Source organism: Rhinichthys klamathensis, unplaced genomic scaffold (genome assembly GCF_029890125.1).
Source record: "Rhinichthys klamathensis goyatoka isolate OS25496 unplaced genomic scaffold, OSU_Roscu_1.1 h1tg000050l_1, whole genome shotgun sequence".
In the NCBI taxonomy this organism is placed as follows: domain Eukaryota; kingdom Metazoa; phylum Chordata; class Actinopteri; order Cypriniformes; family Leuciscidae; genus Rhinichthys; species Rhinichthys klamathensis.
Window position 1 is genome coordinate 5,776,499 of NW_026606596.1, and position 23,172 is coordinate 5,799,670.

A 23,172-nucleotide genomic window follows, 5' to 3' on the forward strand; every position below is an offset into this window, starting at 1 on the left:
TTTTTTTTGCCTGAAGCTTTTACCCTAAATTGTAAGGAGTTTAAGGTCCTGTAACAACAACTTTTAAAGGTACATAATTGACTTTAGTTCACCAATTGGATGATCATATATTCAGTTAAGCTAAGGAAATATCACTGTTGCTCCGTGTGTTTATTGGGGCTGCAGAAGTTTTCAGTCAGTCAAAGTTGTGCCTTAATATGTACAGCTTGTGCACGCACTTAAGACTGAAAGCATTATCAATGTGAAAATCGTAGACTTTGCTTGTAGAAAATTGACTGTTATTTGAACTAAATGCTTTTGCATATCTGTCCAGATCTCTTTTCTAAGCAATTTTTTGGGGTGGGAGAGAGAGGAACAGGATTGGCAAAGGACCTCGAGCCAGGAATCAATCGTGTTACCGGATGCGCAGTTGTGCTGAATGTTGGAGCACTGCTCACGAGGTTATCTACTCCGACATCAGTCCAGATCTTAAAGGAACTTATTCAACTATAAATCAAAATCAGTCATGATTAAGTCACTCACGTGTATTTTGAAACATACTTCAGTGGAACACAAACATGTTAGGCAGGATGTCCAAGATGCTGTTTTCCATATAAGATGAATCTTAATAATGACCCACAGATAATCAAGGTAAGATGTTAAGTTAATTATGACTTAAACTTCAGTCTGTTCCCCATTCAAAGTTATTGTATGGCTTTAAAAGACTTGAATTCAGACTACTTTTATGATACTCTTATTGTGCTTTTTTGAGCTTGACAACCCCAGTCCCCATCTATGTCCATTGTGTGGAAAAGAGCAGCGTGAACATTCTTCGAAATATCTTCTTTTATGTTCCACAGAAGAAAGAAAGTCGTACAAGTTTGGAATGACACGAGGGTGAGTAAATGCTAACAGTTTCGAATTCTGAAAAGTTACTCCCTTAAAAAACAACCCTATCACCACAAGCACTGCTGTTCTTACTCTTATCTGCACTCAGCCTTTTTTTAGAACATCATCACGTCATTTTTACCTCGATATGGTCTAAAAAAAGAACAGCTAATCAGATTCGACCCACATATGAAGTTGAACCTTAATTAGACTGTCTCAGGAGATCGCAGCAACATTTACAAGAAAGTGTTGTTGACTAAACTTTGTCCAAGTCCACATGTTGTTGCTTGTGCAGAAAAACATGATCACTTTAGATCATCAATGCAGGTCCATTCAGAACACAATGAGATAAACCTGTCGGGATGGATGCCTGACGCGTATCCCTCCCTGCCAGCGTTCCGTGGAATCTCCCATATCTGACTGACAGCTAATGTGTGTGTGTTTAGAGGTCATGTGCTACTGTAGGAGTGTGTGTGTGCTGAGGTAGGAGGGGCGAGCAGTGTAGAAACAAGCAGTGTTTCAGCATATCTGACACACTTTGCACTGTCACTGCTGTAGCACTGGGCTGTATGACTCTGACTGTCGGACAGGAGCCAAGATGAGCCAACTCCACCTGCTAGGGCCACCTTAAAAATATATTTATATATATATATATACGCTCTAAACAGACCAAAATCATGGGGGGATCCCAAAGCAAGAAGGGCAATGGGTCAAACTCCCTAAAGCAGAAGAGCATTAGCATGTAAGTTTGACTTGTATTTCATATTTTAAATTCATATTATAGATTCATGCTGATACGTACTTTAAGGCGGTGTGACGTATCATGCATAATCATGTAAATGTGCTGTAAAACCCTGTTAATATTTCACCTGTTTAGACATTATGTCAGTGTTATTGTGTCATATGCACTTCCCGATGTGACAGCAAAGGTGTGGTCATCGTGCTGGTGAAGTTTCTCATGGAGTAAAATTAATTCTGAGAACTGAAAGGGTTAAAAGTTGTCTTTGTTTTATGCAAGCCCTTCATATAAAGATTTCCAGGCTTCAGTCACCAACTTTTTAGAAATGAACGCAATGCTTTGTTTAATGCAAACCCCAGCTCTTGTGCAAATAACTCCACGCCTTTTAAATACACTGACAAGTTTCAGGATTTTAGTCTATATTTGAACATCTTTTATTTAGCAAGGCGCTACTGTGAGTGCGATTTATATATGGCATGTCAGCTGTATTGAAGTGTTTTTGTAAAGTGTCTGAAGTGTGCTTGCATTTGTTTATATCCTAAAGACCATCCATAAAACTGATGACCGATTGCATCACCATCTATAGTGGGTTGTAAAGGTGTAAAAATGACACGTCAGCTTGTCATCAGTTCATATTGAGGGTTAGATTTGTTTAACTCATATCGAATGAGTTGGTCAACTCAGTTTGGCTTGTGGCGTAATTTGTGTAGCATATTTGCATATGCAAATGTATGGATGATTCATACCCTCTTCAGGTTCATGTATTGTAATGCATTAAACTTAAGAAGATATTTTAACGAATGTCGGTAATCAAACAGTTGACGGCACCCGTTTACTTCCATAATATTTTTTCCCCCAGACATTTATTAATCTTAGTCAATGTTAATTTCAACATTTAGAAATCAAAAGTTGTATTTGTGAACATTAATGTACTGTGAACAATGAAATATTATGTTTTTACTAACTAACATTAACAAGCATGATGCTTTAAAAAGTATATTGTTCATTTTAGTTTATGTTAGCTAATGCATTATCTAATGTTTAGAAATTAGACCTTATTGTAAAGCGTTGTAAAGAAAATATTCTTGTCAGGTTTTCATGCTTTGCACTGCTTGTTGTACAAACACACACCCTAAAAATAGCTTTTCCATGCTGGTAGCGCTTCTTAGAAGGACACTTGAATCAATGTTACCATTTTCCCAGACAGCAGGTCAAAAATGCCATAGTTATTGTTTATTAGTCATTTTGAAGTTAGTACTGTTAGAGCTTTTGTTAGATAAAGAGAGACTGTCTGTTCAAAGAAACATTCCTGTCGTTTTATATGGATTGGTAATAAGGAGGTCCTCTGATGAATGTTTGGAGGGGGTCGAGTTTCTGGTTTTAGGTCAGAGGGTCAGTGCTGAAATGATATTCTACATTCATGCATGTGATTAAGGGTGCACATCTATGGACAATGGCATATTTGTGTTGAGTTTCTGTATTGTGATGTATTATGTCAAGTGTGCTGGAGCGTGATGATGCATACGTGGGAGTAGTACTGACATGCCTCAAAAAGACTTTTATTGAATTAAAATAAGAAAATATTGTAAAACATTATTATAATTTAAAATTTCATATTTTTTTATATGTAATTTATCCCTGTGATGCAGTCTTCAATGTCACATGATCCTTAAGAAATAATTCCAATATGCTGTTTTAGGGCTCTAAAAACATTTATTATTGTCAATGTTGGGATATGTAATATATGTTTGTGGAAATAGTGATGCTGTTTTTTCAGGATTCTTTGATTAAAAAAAAATAATTCAAAAGAACAATTTATTTGAAATAGAAATCTTTTGTAACATTATAAATGTCTTTAAGGAGAACTCTGGCGCAAAATGAACCTTTGGTCTAATAAAACATTGGTACCTAGTCAACCGTTCTTTGAGATTTGTTTTCATGATATTCGAATGTAAAGAGTTTTATCTCTTTTAGCGTATAACGCTAGTAATGGGGGCATCTATTAAGTAAAAATAAATCGCTAGTTTATACCACTAACAAGACTCAAAATAGCCCCACACGAACACAGTAACATAATGAGGGTCCCTACATGCAAAACGAAGCATTGAGAACTTTGTAAGTGTACAGACCGTTTAATAAGAAGATATTTTATGAAGACAGTCCACTTCGTGTATACAGACAGGAGCCATCTTTGGAAAACAGTCTCGACTAATCAAACCACGAACGCCATTCATACAGTTCAGAAGTTCACTGAACTTCATACAGTTCAGCTCACTTACCACGTCGTTCGTGGTTTGACTAGTTGAGACTGTTTTCCAAAGATGGCTCCTGTCTGTGTACACGAAGTGGACTGTCTTCATAAAATATCTTCTTATTAAACGGTCTGTACACTTACAAAGTTCTCAATGCTTCGTTTTGCATGTAGGGACCCTCATTATGTTACTGTGTTCGTGTGGGGCTATTTTGAGTCTTGTTAGTGGTATAAACTAGCGATTTCTTTTTACTTAATAGATGCCCCCATTACTAGCGTTATACACTAAACAGTTTTTAGAGATAAAACTCTTCACATTCGATTATCATGAAAACAAATCTCAGTGAACGGTTGACTAGGTTCCAATGTTTTATTAGACCAAAGGTTCATTTTGCGCCGGAGTTCTCCTTTAACTGTCAAGTTTGATCAATGTAATGCATCCTTACGGAATAAAAGTATTAATTTATTTCAAAACAGAACTTACAGATTTTTTTATTTTTTTATTATAGTATATAAGCTATACTATTGAAAATAACAATATAAAAGCAGAAGTTATTTTAGATCTGTTATGATATTTAACAGTGGTGGGCCGTCAGGGCCAGCAAGGCCTTCTCTGCTGGCCTAAACACTATCAGAATCACTGACTTGCAGTTTAATATATTTTTTCCATGAATGAGTATTAAATTATTCCCAATAGTTCATTCTCTTAATTTTATAGCTTTTCTCTTGGTTGCTCTGCTTCCAGTAGTGTATGTTTATTTTAGCGCTTTTATCCAATCATATTTCATATTTCATATATCTCATTGCTTTCGTTCAAAACTCTGTGTGAGAGCATGGGACAGCGGTACACATCGTCAGGTTATGCGGTGACTGTGTCCACTGCTTCTGTCGAGCAGACACTCTCTAAAGCGAATTAAAACTTATGCTAGAAATATGACGGGACTCGACTTTCAGCATTAGACTCGTTATTGTTGGAACTGAAACGCACAGATAGCCTGTACAACAGAGTAATTTAAGTCTTCCTGAGGAAAGAAATAAGGATGGATTTTGTGTAAAAAATAATCAGTAGTTTTGCTGAGTATAATGCTTTTTTTCCCGTGGTGAATATGATTTTCTTCTTAATTTTTCTTTTAAATTTATGATCGAAACTTAATTTTTTTTCAAACATCCATACTATTGTAACCATTGAACGACAAGATAAGGGAGGCTCCGTTTCTGAACTTATAATCGGAACGCAAGCGCACCAGCCGAACTCAAGCCTTGTTTATACTCGACGCGTCCGCACGAGCGCGAGTCTCCGCTGACTGCGCGCGGACCTCTCCATATGGACGAGGCGTTTATACTTGACGCGCTCGCCGTTGTGCTATTCTGTGAAACGACAGGGGGCGACTCGGAGTAATTCTCCTCTAAACCACCAGGAATCAGCAGTGAAGAAGTAGTTTGCCATTTATTAGTAGTTTATTAATTTCTGATTCATATAAAAAGAGTAATAAATGCAGTAGGTTTATTGTACTTTCACTGCATGTAAACTAGTAAACAACTGAAGCCTTATTGAAGAGTGTTTAAACCTTAATTTCATCAGCAGGGCTTACTTCTGCTATTGTAGGCTTATTTTGTAAATATAAGCAGTTACTTTAGAGTGCAAACTGGGTGCTTAATGTAAATGTGTTCCTATTCAAAAAATGAGAGGCTTTTATGGTCGCCCATCAATGCAAATGTCTCTGTGTATAGAAGGATCATAAACATGCTGATACAGACGCACCAGTTCGGCCAGATTCGGCTCGAAGTCGTTCATCTTCGGATGCGGCGCCGCGCGCGATGTTACAAAAAGTGCCGTGCACACCGCCAGGCGAAATGGGGTCTTGCGCACCCAACGCGCACGACCGCCCACACCGCAATGACGTCATTTTTGCCGCGCGCACTTCGCGCTCTTGCGGACGCGTCGAGTATAAACAAGGCTTCACAAGCTCGTTTCTTTCTACCGGCCTTTTCCAAACTCACCGCATTAACCCAATAACTGCCGGTGCAAAATAAAAACAACAATTATAGAGTCTTTGCACTGCTGCTACACTATTAAAAGTTATTAATTCAGGTAGGACAGAAGGCCTAGGTGTGAAATGCACGGCCCGCCACTGATATTTAAATATTTTAGAAGTAACTCCCACATTTGTTCACATCTGTTCATCTGCTTGTATATCTGCATTTGACCACCAGATGTAGCCAATGTGCTTTATTTACAGCTGCTCAAAATATTTTCTGAAATTATTGTTCAAAACTTCAAATGATTTTAATGTGAGCTATTGCTCTTTTCCATTATTTGCAAAGCACAATATATTAGCTCCTAATAGTTACAGGTAACAACTTTTCTGATATTTGTTTCAGCTTTTACAATATTTTTGTTAGTTTAAAAAAAAAGTCTAATTAAATATGAAAACATTTTTATATTCAGGTAAGTACATTTTTGGTTAGATTCTTTTACTTTTAATGAAGTTAAAAAATACCAATGCTTTAATTAATTTCTTTGTATTTTTTACACCCCTGTCTAGTTAAAACAGTTATTACTATGGACCTACATGAAATGGAGCAAATTCTCTAAAAATCCAAAAGAATTACTTTACAGTTTGTGTGACGGTGTTGATGGATCATGGTCACAACACACAAAATGTAAGCACTATTATTCTTTAAATATATAACCATTACAAAATTAAGCATCTTTTGATTATTTTCAACGTTATGAAAGTGATGGATACTAATGTCTGTTAAAGTTGTGAAACATGTTCTATTTCTTAAGAATCATTTAACTCATTAAGAATATAGACTATACAGGGATGAAGTTGATATAGTTCCCCTTTCTGAATACATTCGTTGTAGTTTTATTAGTAGTTACATTTCTCACCACAAGGTGGCTCTGTGACTTTAGACTAACAGTAGACTAAGGCGTGCAAGGCCTTTGGATTTGACTGCAGAGTTTATATGATTTTAGTTCTTAAATCTACATCAAAAACACACCAATTTGCAGTCAATGGAAAATTCTCTAGAATTCAGTCTATCGAATAATTTTGGTACTTTGTCATCTTTTCAACTTTGCATCTTTGTTAACTTTATATCACCCAACAGTTTGGATAACTGTGTTAAAAAAAACCTCAAATTGTAAAAAAGTAAATGATTGCTAATGTTCCACTTATGCTCACTTATATCATAGCAATCTAACCTCCAGTTAATCTCCTGTATTATACCAAGATTAAACATCAAACTGTGTTACTGGACTCATGTTGAGATACACCCTTACTTTGAAGGGAGTGGTTTTTCTCATGTGAATTGTTTTTGGACAGCTGTTCTCCCTGCCTTGTGACTTCAGTAAAAATAACAATGATTATTGCTCAGCTGCAAATAGATATGGCTTCATAAAAAGCCTATTGGATAGACTATTGTCCATCATGTTCCAGTCTTTTCTGGAAATGTGAAGTGTTTGCTGATTGACCTATTTAGCGCCTGTTTAGTACACAATGAAGTGCAGCCGTGTGAGGTTGTTCTGGAGGCGTGAGCTCAGTTCTGATATACTGGTATTTCTCACATTAGTGAAGATTGTTTATGTAAAATGGCTCTGCACCCATTCATGTTCTTTGTGTAGTTCTGTCTGCCTGTTATTATTACATCTTACTGTATGTAGATCTAATATTTCCTTTAAGGCTGAGTAACTCGGAAAACATTGCTTTTTGAAGACATCCTCCCATAAATTATACTTTTTTCGAATGTTCTTGAAAAATATTTGAAATCCTGCACACTTTTTTATTTTGTCATATCAACTTAAATATTGAATGTGGTTCAGGTAACATATTTTGAGTTTCTATTTATTAAACCAATCTCCTTCATTGTATTAACTCAGTTTTAATTTCAATTAACTCATTTATAGTCTTATCTAACACAGTGAAGTCTCCCTAGTAGCAGATGTCATCATTCACACTCAAGCTTGATTGGATGCTTGGAGCTAAGGAGATCTCGTGCAGAGTCTGGCACTGAACACAGGAATATGATGCTCTGAAGGTTGTCTGAGAGTATCATTGTTATGATGTGTTAAGCTGGCCTGACATCACAAGTTCATAGGCCATAGCAGCTGTTCAATAAATAAAAGTAGCCTGAACAAAAAATAGCAAGTGTTGATTAGTCAAATTCCCCTTAAAGTCTTTGAACTAAACACATATCATATAAAGAAACCCTTTTTGGGTTGCTGCTTCTCTAATAGAATCATGTGCAACAAAGGTATTTCAACAGAGCAAAACTTTGATTATGAAAATCCCATGTGTTGGAAACTCGTCTCAAAACGGTACTTTTGTGTTTGGTGGAAGTGGGTTTTAAAAAGCTGAGCTTCACTGGACAAACACATGTAAAGCTCACTGTACCTTTATTCTGTAAATCAGTGTCAGGTGTCGCCCAGGGAGCACCCAGGACAAACTGATTGGAATCCTTCACATTTTTCATCTCTTTTAGAGACTCCTTTGTTACAAACAAGGGAATTTTGTCTTTCTTTGAGTCCCAATCGTGGCGTTCAGTCACAGGCTATTTTGGATCCAAACACAGAGCTTCAACTACTTCAGTCTGTTCGACTCTGCAAATGTGGAATCTGTAATTAGAAGCACAGACGCACACTCCCTTTGGACTTTTCTCTTGAACCAAAACTGTCTGAGAAACCATCATATTTAGGTCTGTTTAGTTTGCTTAACGTCTTGTTACCGGGAAATGTTCTGAGGCGTGGGCCCAGTCATTGTTTTGGGGCAAGAGAGCAACGTTTCTCTTACTTTTTAAGAAGCACTTTCTTCAGTGGCCTGGTTTTCTTTTATATTGTGTGTATTCCTGCTTCTGATGTGTCTCTTGCCAAGTTTTTTTTTTTGTGTGTTTGAAATGTGAGACCTCCTTGTAAAGTCCCCCTGAACTTCATATCCTGAGCATGTGGAATTAAAACCTCACAAACGTATATGGGTGGTCTCCTATAAGCAAAAGTCAATGAAGTTTTTCTGTGATTATTCAGTCACCAAAACATGATGCACTCAATTACAAACGAATGTTAGTAACATGGCTAGCAGTGTATGCTAAAATTCTCTCCCAAGCTTCTAAGAAAAACCCAAACCTTGATAAAAGATGCGTTCATTTTGTAATTAGCATTAGCAATTCTGCTAATATCATACAGGCTTCCGAAACGGTTTCTGTTTCCTTAGTTAAAGGTAAACTCCGGCGCAAAATGAACCTTTGGTCTAATAAAACATTGGTACCTAGTCAACCGTTCTTTGAGATTTGTTTTCATGATATTCGAATGTAAAGCGTTTTATCTCTAAAAACTGTTTAGCGTATAACGCTAGTAATGGGGGCATCTATTAAGTAAAAATAAATCGCTAGTTTATACCACTAACAAGACTCAAAATAGCCCCACACGAACACAGTAACATAATGAGGGTCCCTACATGCAAAACGAAGCATTGAGAACTTTGTAAGTGTACAGACCGTTTAATAAGAAGATATTTTATGAAGACAGTCCACTTCGTGTATACAGACAGGAGCCATCTTTGGAAAACAGTCTTGACTAATCAAACCACGAACGCCATTCATACAGTTCAGAAGTTCACTGAACTTCATACAGTTCAGCTCACTTACCACGTCGTTCGTGGTTTGACTAGTTGAGACTGTTTTCCAAAGATGGCTCCTGTCTGTGTACACGAAGTGGACTGTCTTCATAAAATATCTTCTTATTAAACGGTCTGTACACTTACAAAGTTCTCAATGCTTCGTTTTGCATGTAGGGACCCTCATTATGTTACTGTGTTCGTGTGGGGCTATTTTGAGACTTGTTAGTGGTATAAACTAGCGATTTATTTTTACTTAATAGATGCCCCCATTACTAGCGTTATACGCTAAACAGTTTTTAGAGATAAAACTCTTCACATTCGATTATCATGAAAACAAATCTCAGAGAACGGTTGACTAGGTACCAATGTTTTATTAGACCAAAGGTTCATTTTGCGCCGGAGTTCTCCTTTAACTGTGTCTCACCGTATGAATTCTGCCTGACATATCTGCAGATCTCTGATGTGGAATGGTCCATCTTCTCAATGAACATCAGTTATATAAGTTACCCCGAGCCATTGAGGGACATCTGGTTTCATAAAGATTTGAGTTCATTATCTTAGCACTCACATTATCATTCCTCAGGACATTTTGTCAAAGCTAAGTCGAGTGATGGCTTCGAGAACCGTTACTCTGGTTGTGTGGGTAGACTTTGTGATGGCAACGACCAGCAACACAGCCTCACTGGGGTTATATTTTTAGACTCTTGACAGTGATCAAAGGATGTGGTTGTGGTGTAAAATGGAGATGCTTGGTTTGGTATCCATCAGCTAAATCCTTGAGCATCGTTTTATCCTGATTAAGATTATGTGGACACCGAGTGTACTTTGGTCGTGTTGGAACCCTTTATTTTGTGTTTTAAAGGCAAGCTCCTGACTTTTTGTATAGATTATATTGTGGTCATTTTACCTTTGTAAAAAGATTTCGGTTTAAGTACAGATTAGTCATGGGAACGCTGACTTCCCCTGGCAATCTGCTAAGGCATTCCAAACAGGTAACAATGTGTGTGTGTGAAAGGACAAGTGAAAGAACAGGTTTCCCTGGTTGTGAGCCGGAGCTCAAGGCTAGAGATGGTTAATGGAAAAAAGACTGAGGAGGAGCTCAGCTCTGCATTCCACAGTCTCCCTACCGAAACCACGGAGCCCCTCTCTCCCTTCCCTTCAGCCTCGGTTGTGTTCCTTTCTTCTGCTTTTCATGAGAGAGAGAGAGGCAGTTCTGATTTGGAAGCTACCATTTCTGTTCCACAGGGGCTCCCGGACAAGCTGGACCAGAGATACAGGCACTCTCTATTCTCCTCCCCCCATTAGTTTCTTCTCAATAGTCTGATCCTGAAAAGGAGGGGTGGACGGGGGAGTTATCTGGCAGCCAGCTGATCTTTGCTGTGGTATTCTGCGAGGGAAAGGAGACTGCAAACTCTTCGTTACTCAGCTGCACTGAGAAAGAGGAAGCCACGAGAGAACTCAACATCAACACTCGCGTAAGAGGAAGGAAGCAGTGAGGCTTTTGCGTCAAAAACATGAAGCTCGGCTTCAAGACCACGTGAGCCCTCCGCTGAGAAAAAAACATCTATAAGAGAGAAAAAGAGGCAAAGAGAGACTGACTCATTTGTTTGGATTCGCCCACAAGGTGTTCCAGTAGACGCTTGGCGTATCACCAGTAAGAGGTTGAAGATGTCTTGGCTGTCACCAGTGCAGTGGGCCAAATGGACCTGGTCAGCCGTTAGAGGAGGAGGGGAGGAAGAAGATGAGACCGATTCTGGTATGGACGACGAACCCCTCACTGAAGGGATGCGAGTGGCTATGTCAGGAGATCAGGAGGACGACGAAAGGTCTCATGGCTGCAGGCAAGTCTAGAACCTTGTAAACTTCCCAGCGTGAGAAAGGAAATTACTCTGAAGATGTGATATATGGAAGTATGAAGTAAGGGTGGGAGGTTGCTTTTAAGAGAGGAAGTGTGGGGATATCTGTTTCTTTATAATGCTCTTATATCAAGTTCTTACCTTGAAAATGAGCCCAAGATCAGCAGTGGAGGCCAACCTTAGAAAAACTGCCTTTAGAGCCACCTGTTTGAGTCAGATGATGGCGTTAACTGTTCTGAATGCTGTGCAGACAGCCATGGCTTAGCAGTCAGCCACATGGATCAAAGCAACCAGAGATCAGAGGCTCTGAATGTCCATGTCTGTTGGTGCTCTTGTCGTGGTTGGGGAAAGTGGCATGTAAACGTTTGCTCATCTTGTATGCGTGTACTCAGTGTGTCTGTGGGTGTTTTCAGCATCATTTGGGGATTTCCTTAGGAAGTGTGCATGGCTCAGGTTCTAGCTGTTAGTCGAATGTGTCCCTATGCTTAGATAAAGATCAGAATTTAGCCGTTCTCCTCTCCCAACCCCCAACTGTGTCATGGCTAATTTCCTTTGCTAGTAGATAACAGTCTTTCTTGGCACTTTCGATGCTTTAAAAGAGGAAACGTATTTGTATATTACCTTAATTAATTAGTAGTGCTAATCTAATTCATTAGTAGTGCATGCTAAGACAATCATCACTATTTCTATTGTTTACATTAAGGATTGAGGATTTGACTATTAACCTTTGGTGGTGCATAATTTGTTCCACATCTTTATGTGACAGACATGCTGTTAAGCCTAACTCTAATATAATTGGGGGGTCCAAGCATGGGCGTCAGTTTGGTTTGAAATGTGGTGGGGACAGAGACGCATTCGGAAGGGCATTTTCAAAAGTGCTGGGTACAATGACGCATTCATTCTTTTTTCTCTTTCGCGCAGGTCATGGTTTGAAAGACGATGTCCTGTAGCTTACTGATTGAAATAAATAAAAATGTATGATGTCCGACCAAAAATGTGATGGTACTTTGGGTTTAATTGGTCGTAAAATGAGATCTAATATAATGTTGTCAGAATCGAGAATTTTTACGTGAATAAATACATAGATCCGCCTGCGTTGCATATGTATTGTGATAGTCCAGTGGCAGAATTTTTGCCAAGCGTGTCGGGGGTTGAGGGTTCTAGTCCGCACTCGGTATAGTTTTTTCCCCTCATCAAAACCGATAATGTTTATCAGTGGTTGTATATCAAGAATCTTGATATACTTTATCACTGATAAACATTATCGGTTTTGATGAGGGAAAAAAAACTATACGAGTGCGGATTAGAACCCAGAGAAGCAGGGACACGTTTGTGTGCATTTTGAATTGTGATTTCTCTGGAACGAATAGAATCTCTGCAACGGATTGAAGCGCGCGTCCGAGTGAAGACAACACATTTCAGCGCTAGATCGCGTCTTATTTAACAAATGAATGAAACGAATGCTGCTAGTTAACTGGAGATGTTTTATTTGTATTGTTACATCCGTGACGCGAGATGTTTCAAAAGTGGTGGGGACAATATCGACCCTGGCAAAAAGTGGTGGGGACATGTCCCACCCGTCCCCCCCGTAAATGACGCCTATGGGTCCAAGCCATATCTAGAGACCAGAATAACAACAGCAACCACCCAGAGCATCCCAACTACTGCAAAGCAATGTGCTGCGAACATCTTAAGAAACACATAGCAACACTCTGGCAACCACCCACAACAGTTTAGCATTGTAGAAGTTTTTTTTTTTTTTTATAGGCAAGCACCACTCATAAAATTTAGTTTATTTTTGTTTATATAATGTTTAATTCGTATGTGTCATCCGGGCAAAAATAATGTTTTGGTTTGGTTCCCCTAAGCTGTGTTGTTGACATCCTGTCTGTGCTGTTGAGCTGTCTGCTAACATTCCTTTCCAGGAAGAATCTTTTCTTTCCCAACGCCTCGCAGCCTGAGAGACTGTTGCAAATTAATCACCACACAGACCTGAACAATGGCCCAAAAGAGTGTCGGGATCATGAAAGTTGTAAATATACTTAGAAAAGCACACAGTAAGCCACCCACACAGAGAGCTACTCATTTCTCTGGAGCTCAGTATGAGTTAACACAAGCAGCATGAGTTGTACAGGGAGGGATTTTATGAAAAATACAGTGATTTAGTGGAGTGGTTTGTGTTGGGTATAACAGAATGAAATTGATATTTTTGCAAAACCTTTTCACAGCACTACTTAATAAGATTTCAGTTGTGTTTTTTTTTTTGCAAGTTCATCTATTCTCTCGTCTGTTGTGTTTGTTTGCTGGGCTAGTAATGATTACTTCCCTAATGGGACTGCAGGTGGCCTAGTGCAACAAGACTGGGCAGTCCTCCCAGATTGGGGACCGATCACACACACACACACACACACACACACACACATACACATACACACACACACACACACACACACACACACACACACACACACACACACACACACACACACACACACACACACACACACACACACACACACACACACACACACACACACACACACACACACACACACACACACACACACACACAGAGATTAACAATGCTTCCCTTTGAGCTCAGGCTCATGACTGTTATGCTCTGTTGTGAATGTAAAAATGATAGTACACCCAAAAATGAAAATGTTGTTTTAAACCTGTACACTGTAAAAAATTATATGATCAATAAGTTTATATGTACACTGTAAAAGTTTATATGATCAATAACTTTTTTTATTCAAGTTATACAAGATTCAGCTCATTTTTTTAAGTCAGTTTAATGTAATTTAAGTCGAAATGACTTAAACATCCAAGTTGATTGTTCTAAAAAATTGAAGGCAGCAATTCTTTTTTACAGTGTATGTCTTTCTTTCTCTGCAGAATACAAAAGAAGACATTTTAGGAAACTGTACTGATCGCATTTTCCCATTCAATTACAATGAATAGGTTTTAAGAAGTCATATATGTTGAAATGTATTTCATTATTCCCTTAAAATCTTTCAAACCCTCACACAAAGCTTTCACATAACCCCAGAAGACTTAGAAAATAGCGCATGGGTAATCTGCTCTGCTTTCGTGACACTTTTATGTAACAAGTGTCTTTTCTGAAACTTGAAAGCCTAATATCATAATGCTTCTTTTGTTTTCCACGGAAGAATTAAAGTCATATGGGTTTGGAACAACATGATGCTAAGTCATTTTCCATTTTTTTTTGTGGGACCTATTCATTTACCTAAAAAGCTCTTCAGTGTTACCTCACACAAACACACACGTGAGCACATAAAACCACCACACGTGATAAACAACAATTTGCAGAAAGTATTGGTGTCACAGCTATACATAGTTATTATTTAATGAGGACATAATGTGCTCAGTTCAGTTTTGTTTCATCCAAGGCTAAAGCTTAAAGCCACATGTACAAAATGTTTTATTAAATATTGATGTAATTTGATGATCTGATGAGTTTGAGTTTTATACTGATCAGCTCTGATCTGACATCAGCATTATCCATCTGATTTAAACCAAGCTGCGCCAAACAGTCATGTCAATGTCCTTTTGTCAACATAGTACAGATTTAAGAACTGTCCTGTTACTAACCACAGAGTTTTTCTTCATTTTCCATCAGTTCGGACTCAGAGGGGCAATTTGACACACCTGAAGCTGATTCACCTGTCCATCAGCCATTTAAAGAACCATCAGCACTGGATCAAACAATAGCAGAGAGCACAGGTAAACAAAGACCTCATAATAACTGAGAGCCATAGAAACAGTACATAGATTCAGAGATGCCACATAGCACCTGTCTCTACATATGCCTCTATTCCTCTCATGCAATGTGATGTTGCCATGGCAACGGGAGGAAGGTATGTCTCCAAGTGGTTTTGTGTGATCTTTTAGTATTACTTTTGTATGTAATATATTGTAGGTACAATTTATTGTAGTGTTGGCAACAGGGGATAGTGGGTCAGGCCCATTATAAATTACTATAAATTATACTTTACCTTATGGAATGCAAGTAAATGGGCAAATATTTATTTTAACAAAGCAACAAAGTTCTTCCTTTTATGGTTGAGTAATTTACAAACATGAAGGGAAAAGGACTGTTTTAAAATAATGATTGTTTGCAAACAATTGGGTACCACTATTCATAAGGCCTGACTTGCTTGTAGAATAAAAGCTAGATTCTGACTTATACTCCATTTCCAGTTCTTTATCTAGAAGAGTTTCTTTTACTTAAAAACATGCCTTGTTTTCTTTAAATTTTCCTCTTAAAGACACGTGTCCAAATTCAAGGGAGTGTACCATATCACTAACTGAAAACAGCTGCACTTCCCCAGACTCTTTTTGAGGAACTTATCTGCCCATTAAAATCTCATAAACGCTCTAAAAAATGCGAGTTGTCACTACCGTTAAGCCTACATGAAAACATGTGTATGTTGCTATTGTTTTGCACTTGAAATCTTATTTTAGTCTCTAGGTGTACTGTAGCTCTGGTAAAGTTGGCCAGTGTTTTCCTCAGTGAGGACGAGTTTCTTTGTTTTGTGTTTCAAAGATTCAACTACAGTGACGCATTTTGACCTCAGCTTGAATCAAAAATGTGCAGACAGTATTAGTTACTTAACTGTAATGGAGTGGAAGAGGTTTTGAGGTTGGAAAATAGAGGTTTGGGTAAAGAGAGGCCCCTGACCCAATGTGGGAAAAGCTCACAGCTTGGAATTCAGGAGTTTGGAATTGAACAAAAGCGTCCGCTCCTCTCAGAGCACGTTTATCAATGGAAAAAGGTCAAAGGCCTGCAGCGAAGAACGTCATGTGATTTAGTTCTTTTCTCTAAATGCCACACACAGACGCTCTAAAACACACATTCGCACTCATTGAAATTGTGCTTGCTAGCTCGCTTTCATCATTTTGGTTTATTATGGTTTTTTACGAGTTTGTTGTATCTCTGTAAACGTGACTGTTACTTCACAGGAATAAATCTGTTTGAGACATGAGACATTTTTGGTGAGTTTTGTAAAAAAAAGTTGTCCTGAGAAATGCGGAATGCTTTAGGCTAATAGAGCCAGCCTTTCCAAGCCTACGTGTTGTGGTTTGGATTGCTTGAGCAGACAGACAATCTGTTTCCACAATCCAGTTTCCACTACAGTCGTCCTCAACCTCACATCTGCACAGACACATGCCATTGCTGAAGAACACGTTTTCGTGGCTATCCGTGCATTAGCCAGAATTTGTGGTTTTGTAAACAGAAGCCTTCTTGTGTCCTCTCCACCCCAGGTACTAAATCCTGCTGCACCTTCAATGTAAAGTCATACATAAACACAGTTTCTTGTTGACGTCAGAGAATATAACCGAAAAACAAGTATTATTTATCGTTTGATTGCCTTTTCTACTCTATAACAAACTCAGTCATGTACAATGTAATTTTTATGGCTCTTTTGTGCATATCTTTATGACCGTATTGACAAATGTGTTGTGACAGTATTATGCATTTGCCTGGTATGAGTGTTCTTATTATTTTGCTGTAGTTATATAATCAAAACCGCTCTGAAACGTTTCTCAGGAGGGTGGAGATGAAGCATTCGTGTTTTGAATTTATTAGCTCATGATGTCCGAAGCACTGTCTGCTCTGTTTTGATGAAATAAGCATTGTCGATGCATCACACTCCCACCACAAAGAGGAAGCTTAAGTCACTGCCACTAGCGCTGGCTGCATAACCAATACCATTGTGTCTGATGATAATTCTCCTTCACTGGTGTTGCATGTTCAAACGGCAACAGTTGGTTTTATAGCCTGAAAGCTTCTGTTTCTGTAAAACATTCATGATAACATTCAAAATAACATTTATGTCATAGAAACAGCTTGAACTCAATTTTTAGTAGTCTTCCATTTAGCAGACACCTTTATCTGATGTACAAACATACATTTCAGATACCACATATACCCAATATAAGGTCCTATTTCAAGGCCCTAAATTGACAGATGGTAAATACGACATTCAAAACTTCCTGTTCTTAAAAAAGGTCATAGAATGCATAGTTACATGGTGTACTTCATATCTGCCAAGAGGTTTATCTATTGCAGAAATTAGCTCGCCCTATACACTGTAAAAAAAACCCAGCTGTTTCAACTTAAAAAGTAAGTATTTGTGCTGCCTTCCAATTTTAAGTTTAGTCAACTTGAAATTTTAAATTGTTCTAAGTGACAACTTGGATATTTGAGTTGACTAAACTTAAAATTAAGGCAGAACAAACACTTACTTTTTTAAGTTAAAACAACATGTTGAGGAGGAGTCTTGACCTCTGGAAATGATGACAAGAGCAGCTGTAGAGAAAGTGCTGATCAGAGTGCATTGTGTCCTCGATGGGAAGGGCTGTCTGTCATCTCATTTAACAGTGAAGGACATCGTAGTACCAGATGTGTGGAAAAGACACAAAGAGTAAGAGATAGCAAGAACTTGGCGAAAGGAGGAGGAAGATTGGGCGTAGACATTGGAAAGGACTCATGGAAGGTCTGTGCTCTCTGGGTTGAATATTGTCATTACAATGCTGAAGGCTGCAGTTGTGTTTATTTCATACATGAAAAGAGGAACTTGAGCTTCACAAACTTGTATTTATAATGCTAGTTCGTGAAGCTCAAGTTCCTCTTTTTAGATGTCCAGTAGAAATCATTGTGTTACAGTTAAGAGATTACTAGCCTAAAAGTTGTTTTTGTTTATGTGATTTTTCATGTGATGTTACCCTAGAACAGTGCTAAGAACCTTTTAGTCAGGAGCAGTCTTTGGTTAAGGTATACTCCTTACTTAAGAGTACAATAGTTAAGGCTTATGGCTTGCTCATTCTGGGGATCAAACTTTTAACCTTTCAGATAGCACCCTTGAGCCTTAACCACTACAGAATATCACTCGAACAGACTCAAACTCATGTTGCCCACATTAGCACAAATGTCAGAATGTTGGAACGGTAACAGAATTCACAAATTCAACTCTGATACAGTCGCCTGTTGGACATGTTCTTTCCTGCATGTAAATATTTTGAACAGCTAGTACTTCTCAAAGCCATCTCAATTGGAGGTCAGCACAAAGTCATACATCTTATTTATAAATAGACTGTCTCCTCCTTTCTCTTAGCAACAGACTGTTGCATCAAAACTCAGTGATGACTGCCAGGAAAACTGTTGGTTAAAGGGAATTGTTTCAAAATGACTACTTTAAGACTATTGACAATTTCACACGTAGATGCTTGAATTGTGACTTGTTCAGCAGGTATCCTCTTGTTACAGTGGATTGAAATGCAGTTGTAGAGGCAGTTTTTTTCTTCGTATTTTGGCACCGAGGCACAGAACCTGATTTTACCAAGTACGACATGTTCCTGGATCAACATCTTAGTTGATCCTGGAACAACATTCCAATCAATTAATCAGATTTGAGGGACAAGTTTAAAGTTTATGTCAAGTTTAGGTTTACAACCAGGGTTAGGTGCTTCTAGATCAGTATTGTTCACCATTTTTCCCTCTGATTTTAGGTATAAATTATGGTTAGGGTTAGATTTATAGGGATATGGTTAGCATTACATTTCCTTAAAGGAATGTTGTTCCAGGATCAACAAAATATGTTGACCCAGCCAGGAACGCGTCTAACTCGGCAAAACCAGGACGTGTCTGAAAGGCCAAGTCTTCTTTTCAGTAAATCAGAAATGGGTGTGATGAAACATCTAGCCCACTTTTATGGCTGATTGTTGCTTGAGGTTGAGTTATTTTTGCCTGTTGGAGACAGGGAAGAGAAGACTATAATTGTTCAACTCTTTGCATCCTGAGTGGAGCATTTCCTGTCTTTTCTGACGCAAGGAAGTCTGTTCTTCAAATATCCTCCATAGGTTTAACAATAGAGCATACTGTATGTATGTGCTCTAAGAACATATGAAAGGAAAAGTGAAAACACTCTGAAAATACAACAAAGATGATATTAGGGGAACATATTGCATTATCCTGTAACACATTATTACATATTTCAAAAGGATAATTCTATCAATTATATAGACCATGATAAAAAATGTTTTACCTCTTCTACTCTCAACAGGTTTCCCAGAAGATTATGTGAATCAGTTGACCTCCATTACATCCGAAGCCCAGAACTTGACCCTGGATGAGCGTTTTCCTGAGGATGCACCTGCCCTGGTCGTACGCCAGAACAGTGTGGACCCCAGCCCGACCCTGAAATCCAGGAACCAGCTTTCCTCTGCTGACATGGATGTGGACCAGCCTGATCCTGCTGAAGCTGTTACAACAGATGATGCCAACATCTGCAATGGTCACATTGAAGAATTGTCCTCCAAACCACACACTAATTCCCTCAAGCTTAGACCTCCTTCCCTCAAGGTGAAGGCCCCACTGAATGGCGTAGACCCCAACGAAGTGGACGACAATCCTCCGATACTTCCGAAGGGGAGCTGCAACTTTGACCCTAAACAGTTTGATAACACCATGAATACATTTGCAACTGAAGAGGCCAAGTTGCAGAACTCTCCACCTGCCAATCCCACTACTAAATCAGAGTTGGAGGAAATGCCTGCACAGCCAGTAATGTTGGAGTTTGGACTTGATGATGTTGAAGCCAAGAGACCCAAGAAGTTTGGAAAAAAGACAAGCAGCAAGCTGATTACTCCAAAAAAACTGCGACCAAAACCAGAAACAGCAGCTCTACCACCGGAGACTTCATCAGAAAAAGACCAACCACCATCTGAGAATGTGACTCCAATGAACGTTGATGACATTCCTATTCCTAAGAAATCCAACAACTTTGACCCAAGTCAGTGGGATGATCCCAACTTTGATCCTTTTGGTGGGAACGGTAAACTTAGCAACTCGGCAACACTCCCTAAAGGATCATATAGTTTTGACCCTGATCGTTTTGATGACTCTATTGATCCTTTTAAGCCATCAAAGACCTTAGGTGAAAGTGACACAATTAAAACAACGACTGAGAAGCTAATGGACAAACACAAACCAGACGAAACTCTGGAGCAGAGGAAGCAAACAGGACAGTCTCAGAAGAAAAACAAAGACAGGATCATCACGTGAGTGGCAGTTATGCTAGACAGACAGGCAAAAAGTATGTTGTGTGTTGCATCTGTGGCTTTCTGTTGTGTCTATTAACAAACAGGAGTGATTTTCACCCACTAAGCATGATAAACACATCAGTCACACCTACTTTTCACTTTTGTGTTTATTGTTGGAATGCTACCCTGCCTTTTCAACATCTCAGTTGTTGTCTAATCATGCATCTTTCATGTGGTGCAATCGTATGTGGTAGTTCACAGTCGTAAAATTTATGGTAGTCTTGTTTACTCTGTCCCAGTGTATACGATTCCCACTTTCCACTTAACTATGGCATCCCTTCGACAAACTAACTCATCTTTGTTTGTGAAAGTCAGGAAGCTTAAACTCACTCCTACTTGTTTTCTTCATGCTTCTATCTCGGCCTCTAATGTCTTATGGCACGTCCCCTCTCAACATCCCCTCCTCTCTGTGTCTGCTCCCTCCCTCCTTCCCCTGTCCCTGTCATACTGTCCTCAGGACCACTGAGCAAGTGCGGTTTCTCTGTTTTCTATTGTAAGTATCCTCTCCTGCCCTCTTTTCCTGTACTTTCAATGTTATCTCTTCTGTCCCATTGCACGTCATGAGCGCAGTTCAAGGCTGAACTTCCCTCTTGCTCCAAATCATGTGCAGTATCAGTCCTCCAAACTAACTAGGGCAGAATGTGTACATTTATTTATTTTATTGTATTCTGACTGTTCATGCAGACAGTATTGATTTAGTCCATGGGCATTTTGTAATGATTTTCAGATTTGACCCTCTCATGGTGCTCTATATACTAAACAGTTGTTATATCAAGCACAATGTAGATATGCAGGCTCTGTTTTAAATGGTCTAAACTGTTTTTTTTTGTAGGATACAATGACTATCCCTATTTCTGAATGGTTAACCATAGCCAGTGAGTTGTTCAATAGATGCCAATACCAAGAAAACAGGCTGGATGGCCAACATAATGTTGACGTGTATAGGCTATTTAGATATAATGCACTAATATAACTGGAGTTTTTAATCTGATGTTAGTGTGCATAATTTTAAACACGTTTATGGAAATAAATGAAAAATATTTAGTGCACTTTTAATTATGCCAAGATGTCAAGAAAATTGCTAAAAGTAAGTTAGTTCACTCAAATGTTTAAAAGAATAAAATGTGCATTATGCCTTGACAAAATATCTTAAACGTGTCGTGGGCAAAATATCACCAAATGGTGATTAATCAGCCTGTGTATTGTTCTCTCTGATACTATCTGTATTATTGCAACTATGAGGGAAGTTTTTGCTAAAAGTTATTCCAATGTTTCTTGGTCGCATACTCTGATGTTGTCAATATTCTTTTCTGCAGGAACTCGTGTAAAGTAAATAAGTATGAGAATCAGTCCCTGGTTCTGGATGTCTGCAATCAGGTAAGATTTCAGTACTGCCCAACAGATAAGAGTATGCATCTTGTTTTGTGTGGGCATGCGTGCATCTCTGTATTTGTATCTGTGCATATTACTGTATATATGTGTGTGCTTTTGTATGTACATGACTATGAAAGCATAAGCAATATTATACAAAGATTTGCTGTATTGTCTTGGACCTTGTGGTTACTGCAGTGACTCAGCAAACACCCTCCTTCATGTTCCCTCACAGTCTCTCTCTTTCTCCCATTAACCCACTCTGAACAAACCTTCCTCTTGAAATACAATATCTCTATATTATTGCTCTCTCTGAACCAGGACACTAGTGTGCGTCATTGTTTGTGTGTGTGGCTCAGTAAACCCTAAGTTATGGGGACGAAATGTCCCCACAAAGATGGCAATATCCAAAGTCGTTGACCTTGTGGGGAAATGTTTTGGTCCCCATTAGGAAAACAGCTTCTAAATCATTCTAAGTGATGTTTTTTGAAAATGTAAAAATGCAGAAAGTTTTCTGTGATGGGTATAGGTTTAGGGATAGGGTTAGTGTAAGGGGATAGAAGATATTGTACAGTATAAAAACCATTATGTCTATGGAAAGTCCCCCTTAAACATGAAAACACAATGTGTGTGTGTGTGTGTGCACCACGCAAACTGAAATAGGATGCGGTTCCCTAAACAGGTCACGGTGTCCGCCTACGCTTTTGTCCCAGAGAGTTTAAAGCTCTATGTGGAGAACAGAGTCTGAGGGCTGTGACTGATTTTTTAGACTGTTCAAATATTTTGCCTGTTTAAAGCTGAATTACAGTGCTATTTTGTATGCAGCCAGGGAAAATCACTGTTCAGTGCAAAATCTGTTAAGTATTACCATTACATATCAAGTGTTTTAAGTTTGTCAAGTCTATATGTACAACATTATTATCTGCTTTCTTATTCACAGGAGAAGGACGTGCAGGAGGATCCTGCGTCTAAACTGCCTCACCGCGTCCATCACGCCACAGATGAGGAGAAGTTAGCCTCCACTGTCATGGGCCAGAAGGACGGGCCAGAGGAGTTTTCAGACTGCACCAAAACAACCACCTGTACCAAGACTGCAGATGGTGAGGCTTGTAACTGCTCATTCTGTTCTACTTGTAGTACTGCAGTGTTTATTCTCAGATAATAAATCAATAATCATTAGAGACTGGGTCAATCTGTCACTAATGAGGTTTAACAAGCACTGCTCTGTTAGATCAGACAGTTTGGGGGCATTGTATGGGAAACAGACTTACTTGTTCAGCTAGCTTCAGTTCAGTTCTCTCTCTCTCTCTCTCTCTCTCTCTCTCTCTCTCTCTCTCTCTC

The 23,172-nt window shown here is 38.8% G+C and overlaps 1 protein-coding gene across 3 annotated transcripts in view; it reads left to right on the forward strand.

Annotated features, from left to right (window-relative positions):
* Nucleotides 1-765: 765 nt before the first annotated feature.
* Nucleotides 766-23,172, forward strand: part of tacc1 (transforming, acidic coiled-coil containing protein 1) — a 29,536-nt gene continuing 7,129 nt past the window's right edge. Inside the window, exons 1-5 of one of the 3 annotated variants that reach the window (XM_056247894.1) lie at nucleotides 766-876; nucleotides 14,975-15,078; nucleotides 19,422-20,418; nucleotides 21,777-21,837; nucleotides 22,772-22,931. In XM_056247894.1, the coding sequence (XP_056103869.1) occupies nucleotides 866-876; nucleotides 14,975-15,078; nucleotides 19,422-20,418; nucleotides 21,777-21,837; nucleotides 22,772-22,931 (1,333 nt within the window). In that variant the 5' untranslated portion in view covers nucleotides 766-865. Of the gene's footprint in view, nucleotides 877-1,393; nucleotides 1,610-10,649; nucleotides 11,317-14,974; nucleotides 15,079-19,421; nucleotides 20,419-21,776; nucleotides 21,838-22,771; nucleotides 22,932-23,172 lie in introns of those variants that run through there. The other 2 variants (XM_056247895.1, XM_056247893.1) reach the window with 2 other exon arrangements.